At 36.5% G+C, this 23,116-nt stretch overlaps 2 protein-coding genes across 2 annotated transcripts in view; one reads left to right on the forward strand and one right to left on the reverse strand.

Annotated features, from left to right (window-relative positions):
* Positions 1-1,243: 1,243 nt before the first annotated feature.
* On the forward strand, positions 1,244-5,057 carry LOC107866244 (histone-lysine N-methyltransferase, H3 lysine-9 specific SUVH6-like). Its single transcript, XM_016712390.2, has 2 exons — positions 1,244-4,024; positions 4,543-5,057. Exon 1 carries the CDS (start codon positions 1,448-1,450, stop codon positions 4,010-4,012), a length of 2,565 nt encoding a protein of 854 aa, XP_016567876.2. The 5' UTR covers positions 1,244-1,447; the 3' UTR covers positions 4,013-4,024; positions 4,543-5,057.
* Positions 5,058-18,525: 13,468 nt separating this feature from the next.
* Positions 18,526-23,116, reverse strand: part of LOC107863514 (peptide methionine sulfoxide reductase A1) — a 7,799-nt gene continuing 3,208 nt past the window's right edge. Inside the window, exon 2 of the mRNA XM_016709452.2 lies at positions 18,526-18,949. Within this exon, the coding sequence (XP_016564938.1) occupies positions 18,698-18,949 (252 nt within the window). The 3' untranslated portion in view covers positions 18,526-18,697. The remainder of the gene's footprint in view (positions 18,950-23,116) is intronic.

The raw sequence follows: 23,116 nt of genomic DNA on the forward strand, positions 1-23,116 counted from the left end.
TTTCTTCAGCAGAAGTTCATATAGCGACCCATTACAGGTTGTTTGGATGTTGGTTTTCTGTGGTATGGTATGGTTACAAAGCCAATCATGTTTGTTTTGATTGTTTTCTAAAAGGCATGGTATGGTATGGTAATCTTTCATGGTTTGAGAACCATGAAATTGTCCAATTTTTAAAACCACCGATTTGGTGGTTTTTCATGATTTTCTTATTTATTTTTCCAATTATGCCCTCATATAATATTTTCTAATCCTATTTTACCCTTTACCCCATATTACTTACAACCCTAATATCTTATAATTTTTACGCACAACTCCTCTGTTATTTTAAGTTCTCCTCTGGATGCTCCTGTTCCTCCTCTGATCGATAACATAACTTTGATTCCTTTGGATTGACAAGATTTTACGTCAGAACTCACGTTAACACATCCATTTGGAGTGTATGGATCACAGTTGCTTGCTAGATTGAGCATATGTTTCGACCACTGCCAAATATTGAGAGAAATGTTATGTTCATGAAGTCATAGTTCCCTGTAGCACAAGTGTCGGCTAGTGTCCCTTTTCATTGCCATTTTGTCCCCAATAGATAGCAATTCCTCCTGCTTCAGACCTTGTTGCTAGTGCTAAAATCAACAATATTGCAACATAATACAGAAAAAATGAAGCCTTGATTGCCATGTTCTAATTGGTTTTCAATATGATATCTGATTTTGTTCTTGTTGGAATAATGCAGCAAAGCTACATGCTTTTTACAGGGAAAGTTGAATTTGAATGGTTGTGAAAAGTTGTCCTTAATACCAATTGTAGACGAAGTTAGAAGCCATGTTACTGTTAGTTTGTGCTTCTGCCTGGCATAACAGTTGTTAATAATTCAATATTGACTACTAATACATAGAAAACTTGAAAGCAAATAACCAAATGCTGCCTATGTATCTAATAATTCAATTAGGGGCATTTTAGTAAATTTACCTATTACGATACAGTACCATACCATCAAATCAAACAAAAAAATTATTATTAAACTGCAGTGAACGATACAGTCCATACAAACATTGTATTGTACCATATTGTACCATATGATACTATATTGTACCATATATTATGAAACCATGACAAACCACCATCCAAACAAAGGCTTAGTTAAATGCTTCTAGTTCGCCTCTTTATATGGCTCTAATTTCCCTCCCAAATGCTAGTTAACAACTACCTCCTTTATCCCTAATGTGAGTTCCGCTACTCTTCTTCTGTCTTCATGATTTTTTGGTTCTTTTTTGCTTTTTCCTTTGCTGTAACTTTTTTTTTTTTGTTTTTTTTTGGTGGGGGGGTCGGTTCCTACATTCATAATGCCTTGTCGTATAAGTTGTTAATAATCATGTAATCTGTTTGTTTGATCGTAAAATTGTTTTCTTTTAGGAAGGATTTTAAGTTATGTCTACTTTATAAATTGTAGATGTCTCTGTTAGCGGAAACAAGCCCCTCAAAGATGTTACGGAAGAGGCTTCATCGGAGCGTTGATGCTACCCGCAATTTTCCTCAAAATTGTGGTCCATTTGTTCATGAAAAGAAGGAAAGCAAGCGTGTAAAAGTCAATACTATGAGGACTTTTCCTGAGCAATGTGCCCCACGTATTCCTCAAGCGAAGAATGGAAGTGATACTCAATGCTCCGCTGATGCTCAGATCATTAAAAGTTGTTCTGAAGTTGCTATGAATGTGATTGATTCAGTTGAGCCTTTAAGTGTTTTTGTGCCAAGTAATTTTGAGGCAAAAGATATGCAACCTAGGCAGGTTAAAAGGGAAGATTTGGTTGCAACGCATAGTATGTTTGATGAGTCTACTCAACAGCATGAAGTCTTGGTTAATGAGGTTATCCAAAAGCCATCAACCGATACAGGATACACATGTGATTGGTTTATAGAAGGAGAATTGCCTGCTATTGTTTCACCAGAAAATCCAATTGATGGTCAAAATGAACCTAGTAAGGAAACAAGCACGAGAGTTCATCACGAAAAAGTTTCTGACGATGAATCCACGAGTGGGGTAGATGATAATGAAGTTTGCATTTTATCTTTTTCCGAGCGGAACTCACTAGAATCGGGTCTCAAGACACGAAGTGCTGGTGAGAAAGGTGGCAAGGATGAGATCGTGCCGGCAGAAGCAGTTCGGTCTCCAGAATCCCTACACACGTGCAAGGTTATTGTTGAGGATGCAGGCTGTTTTGAGCCAATGCCGGACACCGTACGTTCTGAGCAGCATGATGAACTGAACAAAGGCCAGGATTTTGTCTTTAAGGATTGGGATCAACATGAATCTGTGGTCATAAAGAAGCAAATAGATCTCGGAGTTTCTCAAGAAGATTTAGGGAAGTCTGCCGTCATGTGTGGTGTTTCTGGTCATGGATTGTTAACTGAATATAAACATGAACATATTCACAAAGTGAAAGAAGTTAGAGAGACTCTGAAACTTTATGATGACGTATATACTAAACTTCTGCTAGAAGATAAAGCAGAGAAACATGAAGGACCATCTAAAAGAAGAATCCATATCGAGGCAGCAATGACTTTGAAAAAACAGAAAAAGTGGGTAAATCGTGAGTGGACCTTTGGACATGTTCCTGGAGTTGAAATTGGGGATCAATTCCGATTCAGGGCAGAACTTGTTACAATTGGACTACATCAAAAATTTATTAAGGGTATCAATTATGTGAATATTAACAGGAAGCGTGTCGCAACTAGTATTGTTGATTCTGGTCGGTATGGGAACGAAGCCATTTCTTCTGAAACATTCATTTATGTAGGTCAAGGTCGCAATCCAAAAGTATCTTTTAATGCAAGAGTGGAAAATCAAAAGCTTGAAGGGGGTAATCTTGCCTTGAAGAACTCCATGGACTTGGGATATCCAGTGAGGGTTATTTGTGGTCGACAAAGAGTAAATGGTGAAAAAAGTGATGTAAGATACATTTACGATGGGCTCTACACTGTGACTAAGTGTTGGCAAGAAAGAGCTCCAACTGGAAAATATGTTTTGAAGTTTGAACTGAAAAGAAATCTTGGCCAACAAAAACTTACTCGTGAACTAGTGTCACGGCCACCAAATTTAGTCAAGGTAAATCATTTTCCTGAAAATGTTAACAAGGAAACAAAGTCGATTATGCAGTCGGAGCTAATTGTGGACTATGATGTCTCGCAAGGAAAAGAGAAGATACCGATCCCTGCTGTCAATATGATAGATGATGAGAGACCCCCACCATTCACTTATATTACCAACATGCAATATCCGGATTGGTATTATATCTCTAAACCTCAAGGTTGCAATTGCACAAGTGGATGCTTGGATTCTGAGCAATGCTCTTGTGCTTCTAGGAATGGAGGTGAGATTCCATTCAATACAAGAGGCTCTATTCTTAGAGCAAAACCTCTCGTTTATGAGTGTGGTCCATCTTGCAAATGTCCCCCTTCTTGCAAAAATAGAGTTAGCCAACATGGTCCGCGTTACCATTTGGAGATTTTCAAGACCGAATCAAGAGGATGGGGTTTGAGGTCACGAGATTATATCTCATGTGGAAGTTTTATATGTGAATATGTTGGGGAGTTGATTGATGAAAAGGAAGCTGAAAATAGAATAGATCATGATGAGTACTTGTTTGATGTTGGCAACTATGATGAAGAAATCCCCAAAAGGAATGTTGCGTGTAATAATAACTTCAAAGTTGAGTCAAACTCTTTGAAAAGGAAGGATGAAGATGGCTTTACCCTTGATGCGTTAAGATATGGGAATGTTGGAAGATTTATCAACCATAGTTGCTCACCAAACCTTTATGCTCAAAATGTCATGTATTACCATGGTGATAATAGAGTACCTCACATAATGTTTTTTGCTTCTGAGAGTATAGCTCCATTAGAGGAGCTTACTTATCACTACAACTACCAGATTGACCATGTTTTTGATAAAAATGGCAATATGAAGAGAAAGAATTGTAGATGTGGCTCCCGCAAGTGTGAGGGGAGAATGTACTGAAGAACTCCTCATGTAAGACTATTCCTCTTGACATTATATTTGAAGTATAATTTTTATAATGTTTGTGCACTTGTCATTTCAACTGTTTGATCCCTTGTTATTCATTTACATTTAGTTGTGCAGACTTTGTCTCTGGCAACAACAATCATTATGCTTTATTTCCGACCTTTTATGACTTTTGTTTGGTCTTGGATGCTATAATAGAATAACTTAAATGGTTGTATAACCACACGAGGGAGTTATCGCTCAGTTTTAGACTTGCTGAAATAGGCTACTTACCACCCTTGACCAAAATCCTTAAAAGAAACATTTGTATGAACTGCAAATGTCTATTTTCCTATCAAGTAGTGAACTTTGTACAGGATTTCAACATTGCACTCTTTCACTGTTGCAATTCATAATTAAAATTCTTCATTGAATCAACAATATGATTGTTCAGTTGATGTTTTCTTTTTGCTGATTCTCTTCAGTTTCTGTCATATTTGGTTGTGTGAATCAATTGAGTGATTTGCTATATCTTGTTTCTACAGCCTGAAATTTCAACGACTTGTCAGCGGAAGAATTTTCGGTGCACTAGTAGAATGAATACCAGCTTGTCACATGGTTGTTTAAGGAACTGAATTTATATTGTTCAGGTTTCATGGAGTTCAGCTTAGTTCTTGGTGTTGATTATTGAACTCAAATATTCTTTGTAACTAGATTTTTTGATTGAAGGAGCCTTGGAGTAACTTATAAAGTTGCCGCTATGTTACCAGGAGGTTTTATACATATGTATTTAATCACGGGTTTAAGCCTTGGAAACAACCTCTGACAGAAATGTAAGGCTGCATACATACACCGTTGTGGTCAGGCCCTTCCCCGGACCCTGTGCATAGCAGGAGCATTGGTGCACCGTCTTTTTTTTAACTAGATTTTTGGATTACTGCATTTTGCAAAGTTTGGACAGCTTTTACTTTCGGTTCTTTATTTGCATTATAAGAAAACTAATAAATTTGCCCGCGCTTCGTGCGACAATAAGAAAATCAAAATATAGTCTTTTGATAACTTGAGTAAAATTTGTTGAGGGGCAGGAGTATACAAAACTCATTGTTAGACAGTTTTGCCATGCGTCATCTTCCGCCATAAAATTTTGTTAAAAGTCAATACTCATTAATTAATAAATCTCTTAGATAACTTATAAAAAGCACATTAACAATAAGACATTCATGTTTGATTTGTACTTTTAAAATTTTGTTAAAAGTCAATACTCATTAATTAATAAATCTCTTAGATAACTTATAAAAAGCACATTAACAATAAGACATTCATGTTTAATTTGTACTTTTAATGATCAGTGATATAAGTTAAAATCTCATCAATTGAAAATAAAAACTTCAAATATAACAACCCTAGCTTCACCTAAATGGAATGACTCCATCCCACTAACAAAAAGATGAGGTCAAAATTTAACAATACGAAATTAATAGAAGCATGGATAGGCAAATAACATTACCAAAATCTTTAGAACTTTTTTTTTTTAAATCCAATTTATGCACTTTATACTAAAAAGTCTTGAAAGTTTAAGTACCATTGATATTATACTGCTATTTAAGAAGCGAAAACACTCTAAAAACTTGAGAAAATGAAATTTTAAAAATAAGTACTACACGACAGAAAGCTTTAAGGAATTCTTGCTTTAATTACTATTTCCTTCTCCACCATTTCAACTTTCCTATTTGTTCGGCTTCAATTCAACGACAACCAAGCCTTTCAGATCTTTTCAACAGAACTGCAACACTCAAATTGACATTGTTGACAGTTGGTTCTTGGAAAGCAAATCAGTTCGGATATAATTATTTGTATAGAGAGTACTTAGAGATGCCAAAAGTCCAACCTGAATTCAAACAGCAGTCAAGAATTTTTAACAAACAACCAACGACTAACAAACATCTCGCCTTAGTACTATTATCAATATAGATCTATTTGCGAGTAACTAAATCAATGAACGATAACAACAACATACTCAGTATACTCTCACACAATGTAGTTTAAGGAGGCAATAGTGTACGCATGCCGCTACCACAGAGGAAGAGAGTGTCTCTACTAGACCCTGAACTTCAAGGAAAATCAAATCAAAGCAATCAGAAAAAAGGTAACAGAACAAAACATGTTGAATGGTAACTATATAAAATCGATTAAAACAATATAAATTAACTCCACATTTCTAAACAATAGTAATTTAATAAACTAATCATGAATCAACAGAATCTTACTTAGTGGGCTTTGTTGCCTAAGCTCTCCCCCAACCATTATTATCAGTCTAAACAAAGAGTAATTCTTGAAAAACTATAGTAGGAAATCTAATAGCACATGCCTTTGAAGATTGGATAGTTTTAGCTTCAAGTCCTTTAGATGCAGCTTGAGGAATCCTTATAGAAGATCCACATTTACTAAATGACCATCTATCATATGAATACTGCAAATTCTATTTTCATCTAATCTCCCTTCAGATAAAATATGTCGACTTACTAATACTTTGTAGGTATATTGGTTTACTTGTTAATGGTATTTACATTTTACAAATAAAAAAAAACTCTCACACAAAAATGAAGCACAATATCTTTCGAAATTCTCTAAATCAAAATTTCAATTTCTAGACCGATAGCTTAATCCAGCAATAGCGTAAGCCCACCTTTTGTCCTCTATTCGGTGTTTATATTAGTTTGTATTTTTCTCTAAAATATATATTGTATTGAAATATGAAAGGCCCTCGTAAAAAGAAAAGAGTTATTCCTATGAAGTCATCCACTCCAAAGTGGATCTCCAGAGGATGAAACACTATACTTCCATAATGAATAAGCAAAATCAAATGCAGTTTCATGTACTGCCATCAAGTAAAATACTCATTAATTAATAAATCTCTTAGATAACTTGTAAGAAGTACATTAACGATAAGACATTCATGTTTAATTTGTACTTTAAATGATTAGAGATATAAGTTAAAATCTCATCATCTGAAAATAAAAATTTCAAATATAACACCCCTAGCTTTACCTAAATGAAATGACTCCTCTATCTCACTAACAAAAAGATGAGGTCACGACATTGAATTTAACAATACAAAATTAATAGAAGCATCGATAGGCAAATAACATTACCAAAATCTTTAGAATCTTTTTTTTTAAATCTGATTTATGCACTTTATACTAAAAAGTCTTGAAAGTTAAGTACCATTGATATTATATTTCTATCTAAGCGGCGAAAACACTACACTACAGAAAGCTTTAAGGAATACTTATCACTGTTTCCTTCTCCACCATTTCAACCGTCGTACTTGTTCGGCATCATTTCAATGACAACCAAGCCTCTCGAATCCTTTCAACATAACTGCAACACTCAAATTGACATTGTTGACAGTTGGTTCTTGGAAAGCAAATCGGTTCAGATATAATTATTTGTATAGAGAGTACTTAGAGATGCCAAAAGTCCAACCTGAATTCAAACAGTAGTCAAGAATTTTTAACAAACAACCAATGGCTAACAAACATCTTGCCTTAGTACTATTATCAATATGGATCTATTTGCGAGTAACTAAATCAATGAACGCCAACAACAACATACTCGGTATACTCTCACACAATGGAGTTTAAGGAGCGCATAGTATACGTAAAACTTACCGCTACCTCAGAGGAAGAAAGAGTGTCTCTGCTAGATCCTAAACTTTAAGAAAAATCAAATCAAAGCAATCAGCAAAAAGATAACAAAACAAAACATGTTGAATGGTAACTACATAAAACCGATGGAAACAATGTAAATTAATTCCACATGATGTCTAAACAATAGTAGTTTAATAAACTAATCATAAATCAACAGAATCTTACATAGTGGGCTTTGTTGCCTAAGCTCTCCCCCAACCATTATTATCAGGCTAAATAAAGAGTAATTCTTGAAAAGCTATAGTAGGAAATCTAATAGAACATGCCTTTGAAGATTGGATAGTTTTAGCTTTAATTCCTTCAGATGCAGCTTGAGGAATCCTTGTAGGAGATCCACATCTACGAAATGACCATCCATCATATGAACACTGAAAATTTTATTTTCATCTAATCTCTGTTCAGATAAAGGATCAAACATGACAAAATATGTAGACTTACTAATAATCTGTAAGTATATTAGTTTGCTTGTTAATGGTATTAAAATTTTACAAAAAAAAATAAAAATTCTCACACAAAAGTGAAGCAGGGTATCTCCCAAAATTCTCTAAATTGAAATTCCAATTTCTAGACCAATAGCTTAATCCAACAATAGTGTAAGCCACCTTTTGTCCTCTATTCAATGTTTATATAAATTTGTATTCTTCTCTAAAATATATATGTTTGTGTAATATGTAAACAATTAACAGATTGTATAACTTAAATAATCTAATATAAACAATCCTATCAATTATTTAGGAACGTAGAACTTAATGATTTTTACATAAACAAACTACAGTAATTCAGTGAAGAATTACTTAACTAAATTCTCCATAGTTTTAGCGGAAGCACAAAAGATTTTTCTCTCTCCTAACCTTACGTTTCAGAATAATATGTGATGGTGCTTATTCTACTTTTAGCAGAGAGAGGACCCCTTTTATAATATATGGAATATACAGTTATATTTTCACGTTCCATCAACGTGATTTGTGGATATAATAGTTATCCCACTAACAGTCAGTAATTATCCTATTAACAGAGTAGTCAGCAGTTTTAATCCTACTACGTAACTTCTCCATACAGATTTAGGATTTAACTTATTCAATTATTATTAAAACAACAAATAAATTAGTTATGTGGGCCATAAAAACTTACATTCTCCCACCTGGCACACATAATAATTTATTAATTTAATAAGTACGTCAATCATGTGCACAATTAATGTTAAATCCAATATCATTTGTCATTGTTAAGTAAATCAACTAAAATGAGTCATGACGGTTGTACGTCACTTTACTTGACATAATTCCTTCCATGTACTACAATATTAGTCTATTACCTAACATAACTTTTCAAGTACATAATGGGTCCAACAATAATACTTAAAATGCTTTATCTAAGTCAGAACCTGTCATCATCATTCATAATATTATGTATACAAGAGAAAGCAGGTAACAACAGAAACATATATAATTTGAGCTCAAAGTTCAATTACTTAAATATAATAAAGTCTTTACATAAAATCATTCATTGCTATCAATAAGACCCATCCTTTCAACATGTTTAACAAATGTTTTGGGCGGTAATACTTTCGTCAAAGGATCAACAATCTTGGTGCTATTATGTTCAATTGACACTTGATGTTTCTGGACTTCTTCTTTAACCGAAAAGTATTTCAATTCTATATGCTTAGCACCTTTTGAATACTTATCATTTTTAGAGATGACATCTACGACAGTATTATCACAATAAATTTTCAGCGGCCTGGCTATATTGTCGACTAGTCCAAGTCCTGAAATAAAATTTCACAGCCAATTAACCTGGACTATAGCCTCAAAGCATGCCACAAGCTCAGCTTTCATAGTGGATGCAACTATAACAAACTGCTTCGCACTCTTCCATGGTATTGCTCCTCCAACTCACAAAAACAAATATTCAAATATGGATTTTCTTGTATTCACACAACCAACATAATCTGAATCTGAATATCCAACCACATCTAGATGATCAGATCCTCTATAAGTGAGCATATGATCTTTCGTTCCTTGTAAGTATCGCAACACTTTTTTTGCAGCTTTTCAGTGATTCATTCCAGGATTACTTTGATATCGACCCAGCATTCTAACAGCAAAACTGATGTCTAGTCTTGTACATATTTGGGCATACATTAGAGTCCCAACTATTGATGCATAAGGAATATCTTTCATTTGCTTTCGTTTTAAGTCATTCTTTGGATATTGATTGAGACTAAACTTATCTCCTTTCTAAATTGGAACGGGACTTGAAGAGCATTTTTCTATTCTAAATCTCTCTAATACTTTATTAATACAGGTTTTTTGAGATAATCCCAACAATCCTTGTGATCAATCTCGAAATATTTCTATTTCAATCACATAGGATGCCTCTCCTATATTTTTTATTTCAAAGTTGTTAGAGAGATATTTCTTGGTATCATGCAATAAACCAAGATCATTAGTAGCAAGCAAGATGTCATCAACATACAAAACTAATATAATAAACTTATTTCCACTAACCTTCAGATATATACACCGGTCAACAGTGTTTTTCTTAAATCCAAAGGTGACAATCGTCTCACTAAACTTAAGATACCATTGTCGGGAAGCTTGCGTAAGTCCGTATATTGACTTCTTAAGTTTACACACCATGTGTTCCTTTTCTTAAATAGAAAACCCCTCAGGTTGATTCATATAAAATTGTTCCTCCAAATTTCTATTCAGAAAGGTTGTTTTTACATCCATTTAATGTAGCTCTAAGTCATAATGAGCTACCAAGGCCATTATAATTCTGAGTGAATCTTTTCTAGAGATAGGTGAAAACGTCTCTTTATAGTCAATGCCATCTTTTTGAGTAAAACCTTTGGCAACAAGTCTGGCCTTGTGACGTTTGATATTGCCAGTTGAGTCGCGTTTGGTCTTAAAGATCCATTTACACCCAAATCTTTTGCAACCTTCGGGTAATTCAACAAGGTCCCAAACTTTATTCTGTTCCATAGATTTTAACTCATCTTTCATAGCATCTATCCATTTATCAGAATTGTTTCTTTCAATGGATTGTGAAAATGAAACTGGATCATTATCAATTCCCAAGTCAGTTTCTGACTCATGTAGATATACCAAATAATCGTCAGAAATAGCAGATCTTCTTTGTCTTTGAGATCTTCTTGATGCTACTTATTCTAGTTCATCTACTACAAGTTTATTAATTATGGCTTTGTTATGATTAGTAGGAACGTTAATTTATTGTTATTGTTGATTACTTTGTTGTGCAACAACTTCAGGAACAACAAATTTAAAAGAAGTACAGAGTAGAGGAATTTGTACCCTAACTTCTTTAATTTCCACATTGCGTGGTTCTTTACTCTCACTAACTTCATCATTCTCAATGAACCTAGCGTTTTCAGTTTCAACTATTCCTGTACTACGATTAGGACAGTAAAATTTATACCCCTTTAAGTTTTCTAGATAACCAATAAAGAAACCACTGATTGTTCTTGAATTCAGTTTTTTTTCTTGTGGATTGTATACTCTAACTTCTGCCGGGCAACTCCAAACATGAAAGTTCCTCAAACTGGGTTTCCTACCAGTCTACAATTCAAAAGGTGTCTTTGGAATTACTTTACTAGGAACCCTATTTAGCAAGTAAACGACAGTCCTTAAAGTATACATCCATAATGAAGGAGGTGAAGATAAATTACTCAACATACTCCTAACCATATCCATTAATGTACGATTACGCCTTTCTTCCATACCATTTTGCTGTGGTGTGCAAGGCATTATGTATTGAGCACATATGTCATATTTTTCGAGGAATTTAGCAAATGGACATAGGTGTTGTCCAGTTTCATCATATCTTCCATAATATTCACCACCTCTATCAAACCTGATTATTTTCACCTTTCTGTCCAATTGTCTTTCAATCTCAGTAATAAATACCTCTAAGGCATTAATCGCTTGAGATTTTTCATGCAAAAAATAGATATTTCCATAACATGAAAAGTCATTAATAAAAGTGATAAAATATTTTTCTTTATCGAAAGATGTGATATCAAAATGACCACATATATCAGTGTGTATAATTTCAAGAAACGGTATGCTTCTTGTGGCTCCTTTCTTTGTGTGTTTTGTTTGTTTTTCTTTAATACAATCTACATAAATATTAAGGTCAATAAAATCAAAATCCGAAAGAATTTCATTCTTAACTAATCTTTCCAGCCCTTTTTTAGATATATGACCTAATCATTTATGCCACAAGTAAGCAGATTATTCATTCACCAAACTTCATTTGGTTCCAACATTATGATGTAGAGTTAAGAGTGTTTTAGCAAAAAGATTATCAAGATTCAGTTTGTATATGTTATCACTAAGAATACCAGTACCAATGAGATAATTATATTTAAACAAACTAAACCATCTATTACCGAAATTAAAGAAATATCCAGTCTTATCTAACTTAGACAAAGAAACTAAATTTTTCAAAAGACAAGGAGCATAAATTTTTTTTACTAAATCTAAGTGAGGCCAGTATCGAGAATGAAACGATAAGTCCCAACAACTTCAACTGGAGCCTTCACTCTATTCCCCATATAAACATATCTTTCATTCTTGTTTATGGTTTGGATTGTAAGGAATCCCTGCATAGTATTAGAAACATGAACAGTACAACTAGAGTCAATCCACCAAGTATTGTAAGGAACTTCAGTTAAATTTGATTCGATAAATATCAAAGCATTAGCCTTACCTTTCTTATCAAATCATGCCTTACGTTTCAGATAATCTTTCCGAAAGTGTCTAGTTTTTTTACAAAAATGACGCTTACCATTCCTGTTTCCTTTCTTACGTACTTGAGATGAGGATTCATTAATATTTAGTTGCTTCTATTATCCCTTACCATGCTTCTTTCCTTTCTTTTCAGCTCCTTGATGATTTACAAACTTAATGGAGTGGATTCCTTGATTCTTCAGTCTCGATTCCTCTTGAACCAACATACCATGCAATTCATGCACGTTTCATTTGTCTTTCATGGTTTTGTATATTATTTAGAAAGGACCATACTCAGACGAAAATGAGATGATGGTGAATTTGCATAAGAAAATTTCGTTCCACTTCCATTCCCGTAGACTTAAGTCTTGCTGCTATGTTTATCATTTCAATGACATGCTCATGCATAGTACGTGAACCATCAAACTTCATGGTGGTCAAAGTACCCATTAGTGTCCCAACAAGAGACTTATCAATAATTTGGGAAGATTCTTCCACAAGTTTCAGAATTGGGAAGAGTAGTCTTAATGTTGCCCACAATATTCATTCGCATGAACATTAGGCCTAATTTGTTAGATCGATCCCAATGCTTATAATAGAACTTTTCTTCATCACTGCTATCTTCAGTAATAGTAGTTGGCTTCTCAGAGTAAAGTACAACATCAAGATCTAAAATCCCAAGATGGAATTTGATCTACTCGCACCAATCTGAAAAGTTAAGTTCGTTAAAAGTCATAATAGAGGCAGAGTGCGAATGAAGGGTAAATGTTGCAAGTAAAACATGCTCATTTATTAATACTTTGAGTTACGAGTTTAAACACATTATCAAATTCATAAATAATTTACTTTCCTGAATGTACATTGATGTTCTCCTTTGGGCGAAACGTCAAAATACAACTTTAAACATAATGATGCTTAATAGTATATTTAACATAAATCGATAATATTTAATGCATCAATTAATAATATTTATTATCTTTGGATAAATAAATAAAGCTAACGATGCATCTAAATTATCTCTTTAATGTTAATTGGTTATAAGAACAAACACTCAACCTTTGGGTGATTCATAAATGTCTTATAATCAAAAACTTTAATTTACCCATAAATGTCAGATTAATTATAAGCATAAAAAATAATGAGTAATTGAACTTTAATTTAATTGTAAGTTTGAAATTAATTATTCATCAAGATTCGACCACTTTGGTGATTAACGAATCTCATCTAAATCAATTTCAATTATACAATTTTGAAAGCAAAAATATGGATTAAACACAAATATGGTGATTCCATCTCTCTCTCTCTATATATATAGATAACTATTTTTAATACAAATAAATAACTATTTTGACTTTATAAAAGAATTCTAGTAAAAGTTCTCATTTTTAATACTTTATTTTCCACTTGAAAAAATTCCACTAGGAATTCTCCAGTTCATAATAACTTAAACTATACATTCAACATTGTATCACATATTATTAGGGTTCATAAAATTGAAACTATGCATTAATTTATCGAAAAATCATTAGTTCCTAAACTTTGCTCTGATACCACATATAAACAATTAACAAATTGTATAACTTAAACAATCTAATATAAATAATCCTATCAATTATTTAGTAACGTAGAACTTAATGATTTTCACATAAACAAATTACATTAATTCAGTGAAGAATTACTTATCTGAATTCTCCATAGTTTTAACGGAAGCACAAAAGTATTATTCTCTCTCTTAACCTTACGTTTCAAAATAATATATAATGGAGCTTATTCTACTTTTGATAGAGAGACGACCCCTTTTATAATATAGGGAATAGACAGTTATGTTTTCACGTTCTATCAACGTGATTTGTGGATATAATAGTTATCCCACTAACAGTCAGTAATTATCCTATTACCAGAATAATCAGTAGTTTTAATCCTAATAGGTAACTTCTCTATACAGATTTAGGATTTAACTTATTTAATTATTATTAAACCAACAAATAAATTAATTATGTGGGCCATAGAAACTTACATAATATACCACAAATAATTAAATTACTGTTACAAATACAAAAAAGTGAAGAAAATAAAATAATGAAGCAATCTTCTTCTTGGCTGAGGCACCGATATCTCGCTCTCTTTTAGGAGATTCAAGCCCACTGCGGCATAATCTACACCGATCCAACAGTATATCTCTTGACTTTTTTCCTCCAGGATACAACATTCCATCAACGATGTACAACTCAAGCAACTCCGGATTAGTTGAAGAGTCCAAAGCTCCACCATAAGAACACCTTCCTTCAACATATATTTACTCTCTTTGTGTAGCGAATATAGTTAAAGACTTAGAATATTTTCTCTGTCTCAACTCCTTCTTTCACTAATATAATTACTCTCTTTCGTATAGTGAATATAGTTGTAGACTTAGAATATTTTCTTTGTCTCAACTCTTTCTTTCACTAATATAATTACTCTCTTTTGTATAGTGAATATAGTTGTAAACTTAGATTATTTTCTTTGTCTCAACTCTCTCTTTCACTACTACACACTATAATCTTTTTCACACTTATCACATTTCCTTATACATACAATAACACGCAAGACCACCTCTATTTATAGGTTGGGTATTCATCTTTGTATTGAATAGGAAGAATAAAGACGGGTGGTAAAGAGGAAAGATCAATAGTCTTTAGGTTACAAATGTTACAAGAGTTACAAGAGTAATGAGGTATACTAATGGTAGATGTTACAAGAACTAAATGTCACATTCTACCATAAAATAATGAGTGAAATAAAGTGTTAGTGGTTATAAGAGTTACACAAAGTAAATACATAATTTTTTCTCATTGGAGGAGTACAACCATCAACAAAACACTTTGTCACTTGATATAATGCACTTTAATATAATTAAAATGCACTAACAATATATTGTATTGATATATGAAAGACCCTCGTAAAAAGAAAAGAGTTATTCCTATGAAGTCATCCACTCCAAAGTGGATCTCCAGAGGATGACACACTATACTTCCATAACGAATAAGCAGAATGAAATGCATTTTCATATACTGCCAGCAAGTGAAACATCAAGAATATACTTTAACACTTTATTTATTTAGAAATTACCTTCAAATCTAGATGGACAACAGGTAGATGCATTTTGATCAATTCGAAACTTGTGAAAAAAATTACTAACTTGAAAATGTAAATTCTGATGTCATGAATAAGAGATGATTGTAGTTATTAAAATCTCCTTTTCTCTTTGTTTTGACTAAAGCTTTTGTGCACTCTAGCACAGAAGAAGTAGAAGCATCACCCATTCTCTTCTTCTCTCTCTTTCTCTAGTGTTGTTTGGCTAAAGCTCTTACGCAATTTGGCAGTAAAGCAGTAGAACATTATTAGCTTAGCCATTTGGTACTACTTTGTTTTTCAAAAGAATGGTAAACAACAGTAGATTATGAGAGGTATTAACTAACATGACCACTAATCCAGTAAAAGAAAAGAAAAAGGATTAGGGTTGGAGATTAACGATACACATGCGCCTAAATAATTTACTTTTCTTTAGTTGTGTATTCACTATTGGTGCGCTGGTGGAAGGTGGCAGGTATCGCGTCGAATTAGTCGAGGTGCACGTAAGCTGACTTGGACACCACAGTTATAAAAAAAAGTTGTGTATTCAATATTTTTATCTGTTCCTATTCTTTCTAATGGTAGATATGGTATTACTGTGCAAAATCAAATATGGATAATTTATTTAATCACACTAGCTCATCATTGCATCATAGCCAGTCTCCTAGTCTCCTTATTTCACAGAATTTCAAAGTAAGATGCATCTCATACCTCCATTAACACACCTATAGATTTTATTCACACTCATTATCTACACAAATTCAAAAAATTTTAAGAGTACAAAGGTGATTCCAAACTACATCTCACCTCTCGGTATTATCCATTATGAATTTTCATATAAAAAATTTTCAATTAGTGGTCTAAAAATCCAAAGACTAACTCCCCCGTTGACAAATTAGTCTGAGAGTTCACTTGAAATAAGAAGCTGAAAGATATTAATTAGTTAATCACCAATACAGTCAACCATTAAGTTGCACTGACTCTTCACTTTCGATGTTAGAGTAGTTAACACTTTTGAAGAGTTCGAGCAACATAGGTCGAACAACCTACATTTGAGGACGAAGTACCCCTTCAAAATCAAGAAAACTAAAATAACAAAAGATTTAACCAAAACAATGTTAAAGAAGAATCAACAATTATTATATTCACTCACAAAATCAGGTTGGAGCAAATGCCACAACAAAGAGTAATCCATTCCTGCAAATCAAATAAAATGACAACATAAATTTAACTATTACTTCTCTTGAAATTAAGAGTTAATAGAGCTAGGGAATGAAAGAAAAATTGCACACATGCAACTACAAGGGCTCGTTTTATACCAGGCGAGATATATATAAAATTCAAGTTTGAAACAAATAAAAGAAGAATATCTTGTTGGTTTTCCTTACCACGGCAACGACCTCTGTCCCTCAAATAGAGTGTGGTAATAAATTTCAGAGTGAATAAAAATTAAGGGTGTTTTCGTCCCTTTAATTAGCAACTTGAAGTTTGATACTTACCTTGATGGATTTTGAATTGTTGGCGCATAGGAAAAGCTTTGTGCAGAAAAAGAACTACATGAACAAAAGGAAAAGAAATATGTTCCTACATTGAAAGAGAAAAGAGACTTGAGGGTGTGAATTAATTTCCTTGATGAATGAAGGAATAAGAATCATTTGGAGAAGCTGATGCGTTACAATATGAAGAAGAATTGGTAGGTTTTCTTAATCGATGGGTATTCTTTAATTTAGCTAAATCAGTAATTATTAATTTTATGAGATAAATAGGAGAGAAAGAGGGAAAAAATTCAAAAATTGGAAAAAAGGATAAATGCCATTTTAGATCAGTTAAGCATGCCACATTTGACATTACTAGTTCTATTAGGGTTCAACAGGCTTATATTTCTCCTTTATATTAATATATAGACTCTGGTCAAGGTTGTAAGTAAGGTGATCTTTCAAGTTCTCTATATCTTAATAGTCAGTATTGACATTACTAGTTCTATTAAGGTTCAACGGTCCGGGTTCAAGACGATGATCGCTGAAAGTGCTAGCTTAAGGAAGATATCCTCTTGATGGAATGCGCTCTTAGCTTTTTGCTTGAGAGTAGGACTTGTGAAGTCAAAGATTTCAACACTGCTCGACTTGGCTATTGAAGAAGCTCTTTGCCTTTAGGCACCAGGAGTATGCAAAAGATAGCACATCAAGATAGTCTTTACAGTCAAGTGCTTTCCGCTCCCGAACTATTATGCGAGTTTAGCCACCACCTCCGGATCCGTGCTCTGCTCGAGAGTAGTCAGCCAACTTCCTGACTTTGCTTAGCTTCCAGCCTTTGGCCGAGTGGTCAAAAGCAGTAGACTGTAAATCCAATCAACAAAGGGTCTTGGTTCGACATGGCATTAGAGATAACATGTTATGGTTATGTGACTACATAGACAAGTCCCAAGGATGAAGGCACTCTTTCAGCTTGAGTTTTTTTTCACATAAAAATTGGAACTTGGCCGAAGCCAAAGAATTTTCTAGATGCATTGTCGAGAATGAAAAATAGGATTAAGAAAGATAGACTGCCCAATTTTGTCACGACAAAGAGTCGGAATATGAGGAGGATGAATACCGAGTTCAAAAAGAAGAAACGAAGTCCATGTTAATTCTGCTGCCACATCCGCCAAAGCTTTGTGTATCCCTGACTCCCTTGTCGAACGGACTACTGCTTCTTGGAGGCCTAAGAGATGCGATTATAGACAAGGAAAACAGCAAATCCACCCATGGCCTTGCGGTCATCAATATTGTCAGTCCAGGGGACAGACTTCATGTCTTGCTGTGTTGAAGGCTTAGCGCAACAGCCACTTAGTAACTAGTCTATACAATCTATGGAGGCCCTTATGCAATTAAAAGTCTTGAAAATCATCCAAATATCTACAATTTTAATGCAGGTCTGATATGAGAAATTTCTCTTGAAATGACGCGAACAAAGATGAAATAATCTGAAACTGCAATAATATACTATTTGCTTTCTTTGTAAATTATATAACAGGTTGATCAAATAAACATACTAGTATAAAATCACAATTTCAAGCCTATAAACAAACATAGCTTACAACAACAAACAGGGAATCCATACATTTTTCTTGTGCAAACAGAGCGGCCTTAACCATAGCATCGGATGGGATCATTGCAGCCTTTCTCAGAAGACTGTCTGAAACCAAAGCGACCCCCCTTTGCGAGGTACTGCTGATGATACTCCTCAGCTCTGTAAAATTTCTTAGCAGGCAAGATTTCAGTAACAATATTCCTGTTCAATATCTTTTGCTGTCTGTCCCGCGATTCTAGTGCTGCCTTCTCTTGCTCAGGTGTATAGAAGTAAATTCCAGACCTATATTGGGTGCCAACATCATTACCCTACAAACAGCAAAAGCAAACTGTCAGATAAATTATACCAACACCGCTGAATACCAACCTGTCTGTAAAAAGCTGTATCCGGAATCATATAGTGGTGCATCACTACCAACAACCTGGCAGTCGCTACAGTTAAAGCCTGATGATAAAGTATCACGAAAGAAATATGTATCAGTTATGCTTTACCAAAGTACCAGTTTTCGATTAGCAAAAACTTCACAGTAAGAGGTACCGAAGACCACCGGAGCTAGTCCCCAAATAGGACCAAGAAAGCTTGCCAATGGAGAGAAAGAGAAGGTTTAAGGGTCTATTTTGCCAAGCTTCCAAAATCTACTTATTTTGGAAACCACTTTCGTTAAAGACGATTTTTAGAAAAGTGTTTTGGAAGAATAGCAACATGTATTCGGCTGAATTCATTTGACAGATTAAGTTGTTTACATTTGGCCACTATTTCAAAAAGAGCTCTTTAAGTGCTAAATTGCCAAAAGGAGAAGATTTTGTCTGATTTAAGTTTTCTAATTTTATTTCACCAAAATTCAACAACAACAACAAACCCAGTGTATTCCCACCTAGTGGGGTCTGGGGGGGTAAGATGTACGCAGTCCATACCTCTACCTCTGAAGAAGTAGAAAGGCTGTTTCCGATAGACCCCCGGCTCAAGACACAAGATACCACACAAACACATAGTAAAGCACAGCACAAGATTACATAACATAAATACAGCACCCATAAGTAATATAAAACAGAGGAAAGCACACAGATTCATAATAAAACATGGAACACGGACTCTTAACAAGAATAAACCCCCACCAAGCAATTCCCTACACTAGCGACTCAAACCGGCCCTAGTCCTCTGCCCTAATTCGCGTCCTCCAGACCTTCCTATCTAGGGTCATGTCCTCGGTGAGCTGTAACTGCTCCATGTCCCGCCTAATCACCTCACCCCAGTACTTCTTCGGCCTACCCCTACCCCGCCTAAAACCATCCAACGCTAGCCTCTCGCACCTACGGACCGGGGCATCCATGCCCCTCCTCTTCACGTGTCCGAACCATCTCAATCGGGCTTCCCGCATCTTGCACTCCACTGGAATCACACCAACCTTCTCCCGGATGGTCTCATTCCGAACTCTATCCCCTCTAGTCAGCCCACACATCCAGCGCAACATCCGCATTTCTGCCACCCTCATCTTTTGGATGTGGGAGTTCTTAACTGGCCAACACTCCGCTCCATACAACATGGCCGGACGGACTACCGCCCTGTAGAATTTGCCTTTAAGCTTGGGCGGCACCTTCTTATCACACAGCACCCCCGACGCGAGCTTCCACTTCATCCATCCCGCCCCAATACGGTGCGAGACATTCTCGTCAATCTCACCGTTACTCTGGATCACGGACCCGAGATACTTGAAACTCTCCCTCTTACCTACCTCCTGTGATTCCAGCTTCATTACTACCTCATTTTCCCGCCTCACGTCATTAAACTTGCATTCCACATACTCTGTCTTGCTTCTGCTCACCCTGAACCCTTTAGATTCGAGGGTTTGCCTCCACACCTCTAATTTGTCACTCACACCCCCTCGAGTCTCATCTATCAGAACTACATCATCTGCAAAAAGCATACACCACAGCACCTCCCCTTGAATACGCCGCGTCAACACATCCATCACCAATGCAAACAAAAAGGAACTAAGAGTAGATCCCTGATGCAACCCTGTCCGGACAGTGAAATGCTCTGAGTCTCCTCCCGCCGTCCTCACCTTAGTTTTCGCTCCATCATACATATCTTTGATTGCTCTGATATATGCCAGCGGTACTCCACTCACCTCCAAGCATCTCTAAAGCACCTCCCTGAGGACTTTGTCGTAGGCCTTCTCCAGGTCCTTCTTCCTCTCCCTATACTGTTCCACCAACCTCCGTACCAGGTGAATTGCCTCCGTCGTCGAGCGGCCAGGCATAAATCCAAACTGGTTTTCTGAAATAGACACTATCCGTCTCAGCCTCACCTCGACCACTCTCTCCCAGATCTTCATAAAGTGGCTCAATAACTTAATCCCCCTATAGTTATTGCAACTCTGGATGTCCCCCTTATTCTTATAGAGAGGTATCATGGTGCTCCACCTCCAAGCCTCGGGCATCTTTGTCGTCTTAAAGACTTCATTAAACAATCCAGTCAACCACCTAACACCAGCCTCTCCAACGAACTTCCAAAACTCCACCGGTATCCCATCCGGCTCCGTCGCCCTACCCCTTCGCATTCTGCGAACAGCCTGTCTAACCTCTTCTACCTTAAAACGTCTACAATAGCTAAAATCCCGACACTCCTCAGAGTGCTCCAGTTCCCCTAACACAATAGCTCTATCCCCTTCGTCATTCAAGAGCCTATGAAAGTACGACTGCCATCTATTCTTAATGTGGCCGTCCTCCACCAACACTCTACCGTACTCCCCCTTAATGCACCTCACCTGATCGAGGTCACGACCCTTCCTCTCCCTAGCCTTAGCGAGTCTAAACAACTTTTTCTCCCCTCCCTTCCCCTGTAACCCTGCATACAAGCTCTCAAAGGCGGCCGTCTTAGCTGCCGTGACTGCTGCCTTAGCCTCCTTCCTCGCTAGCTTGTACTCTTTCCTATTTACCCGCTTCTCCTCTTCGTCCTTACTCTCCACCAACTTGGCATACGCCCCTTTCTTGGTCCCCACTTTCTTCTCCACCTCTTTATTCCACCACCAATCCCCCTGATGGTGCCCGGCCCGGCCCCTAGAAACCCCCAACACCTCACTTGCATTCTCCCTAATGCACCTAGCCGCCCTATCCCACATACTATCCACGTCTCCCCTACACTCCCACACCCCCATTCCCGCCAACTTCTCCCCTATCTCCCACGCATTCACTGGCATCAGGCCGCCCCACTTAATTCTAGGTCTAGACTCCCTACTCCTCCTCTTTCTATTCTTCTTTATACCCAAATCCATAACCAAGAGCCTATGCTGGATCGAAAGATTCTCACTCGGGATGACCTTACAGTCCTTACACCACGCCCTATCCCCTTTCCTAAGCAACAAAAAGTCAATCTGGGTCCTGGCTATCGCGCTTCGAAAGGTGATCAGGTGCTCTTCCTTCTTCGGGAAGCCCGAGTTCACCACCACCAGCCCAAAGGACCTCGCAAACTCCAATAGGGTAGCCCCCTCTTCATTTCTCTCCCCAAAACCAAAACCACCATGCACATCACCAAAGCCTCCCGGTAGCGCCCCGATGTGCCCGTTGAAATCTCCTGCTACAACAATCTTCTCCGAGCTAAGCACGCCTCTCACCACCTCCTCCAAAGCCTCCCAAAACCGCATCTTCTCCTCCCCCTCCGATCCCACTTGCGGCGCATAGGCACTACACACGTTCAGGGTAAACCCCCGAATGACCAACTTAATAGTCATCAACCTATCGTTGATCCTCTTCACCTCTACTACCTGACCTCTAAGCTCTTCATCTACTAAGATGTCAACTCCATTCCTACGCCTCTCGCTCCCAGAGTACCACAGCTTGTAACCATCCACATCCCTAGCCTTAGACCCTACTCACTTGGTCTCCTGAACACACGCAATGTTGATCCTCCTCTTCCTAAGGGTCTTCACAAGCTCTATGGACTTACCCTGAAGGGTCCCTATATTCCAAGACCCAACCCTCAGCCTACCGTCACTAACCGCACTCCCTCCACTACCCCCCCGCGGCCAAACCTTGGCCTCCCTCCCACTCCCGCCCTTTCCTTATCCCCCGCCCCCACCACGGCCCCACGCCCCAACCCCCTCGGACATGACCCTATCCACCCATTACCGCCCACAGCCACAACTACACGAAAGTATAAAAGAATATAAAGATATAAAGACATAAACGATAGTAATAGCAAAGCAGCAACAAGTAATACAAGGCACACACAAATTCAAAGAAATACTCCAGCAACCAAACTATACTCAATTACTAGTATAATACAAAGAATGAAAGAATGTAGAATGAAGAATGAAATAACAAAGGTTAGAAGTCACCGGGTTTCGCTTGTAGACCGAGCCAGCAACCAAGCCCCGCGTCGACCTGCTGCCGGGGGATTTCGCTGCTGAGACGGATCTGCGGCTGCTGGCGACCGAGCGGCGGGTGCCGACGGAGTTGCGGCTGAAGACCGAGCTT

The sequence above is a fragment of the Capsicum annuum genome, chromosome 3 (genome assembly GCF_002878395.1).
Source record: "Capsicum annuum cultivar UCD-10X-F1 chromosome 3, UCD10Xv1.1, whole genome shotgun sequence".
Classification (NCBI taxonomy): Eukaryota; Viridiplantae; Streptophyta; class Magnoliopsida; order Solanales; family Solanaceae; genus Capsicum; species Capsicum annuum.

Bases quoted from the DNA above. Each gene is read 5' to 3' on its own strand.
- LOC107866244 (XM_016712390.2), top strand. From the start codon at position 1,448: ATGTCTCTGTTAGCGGAAACAAGCCCCTCAAAGATGTTACGGAAGAGG.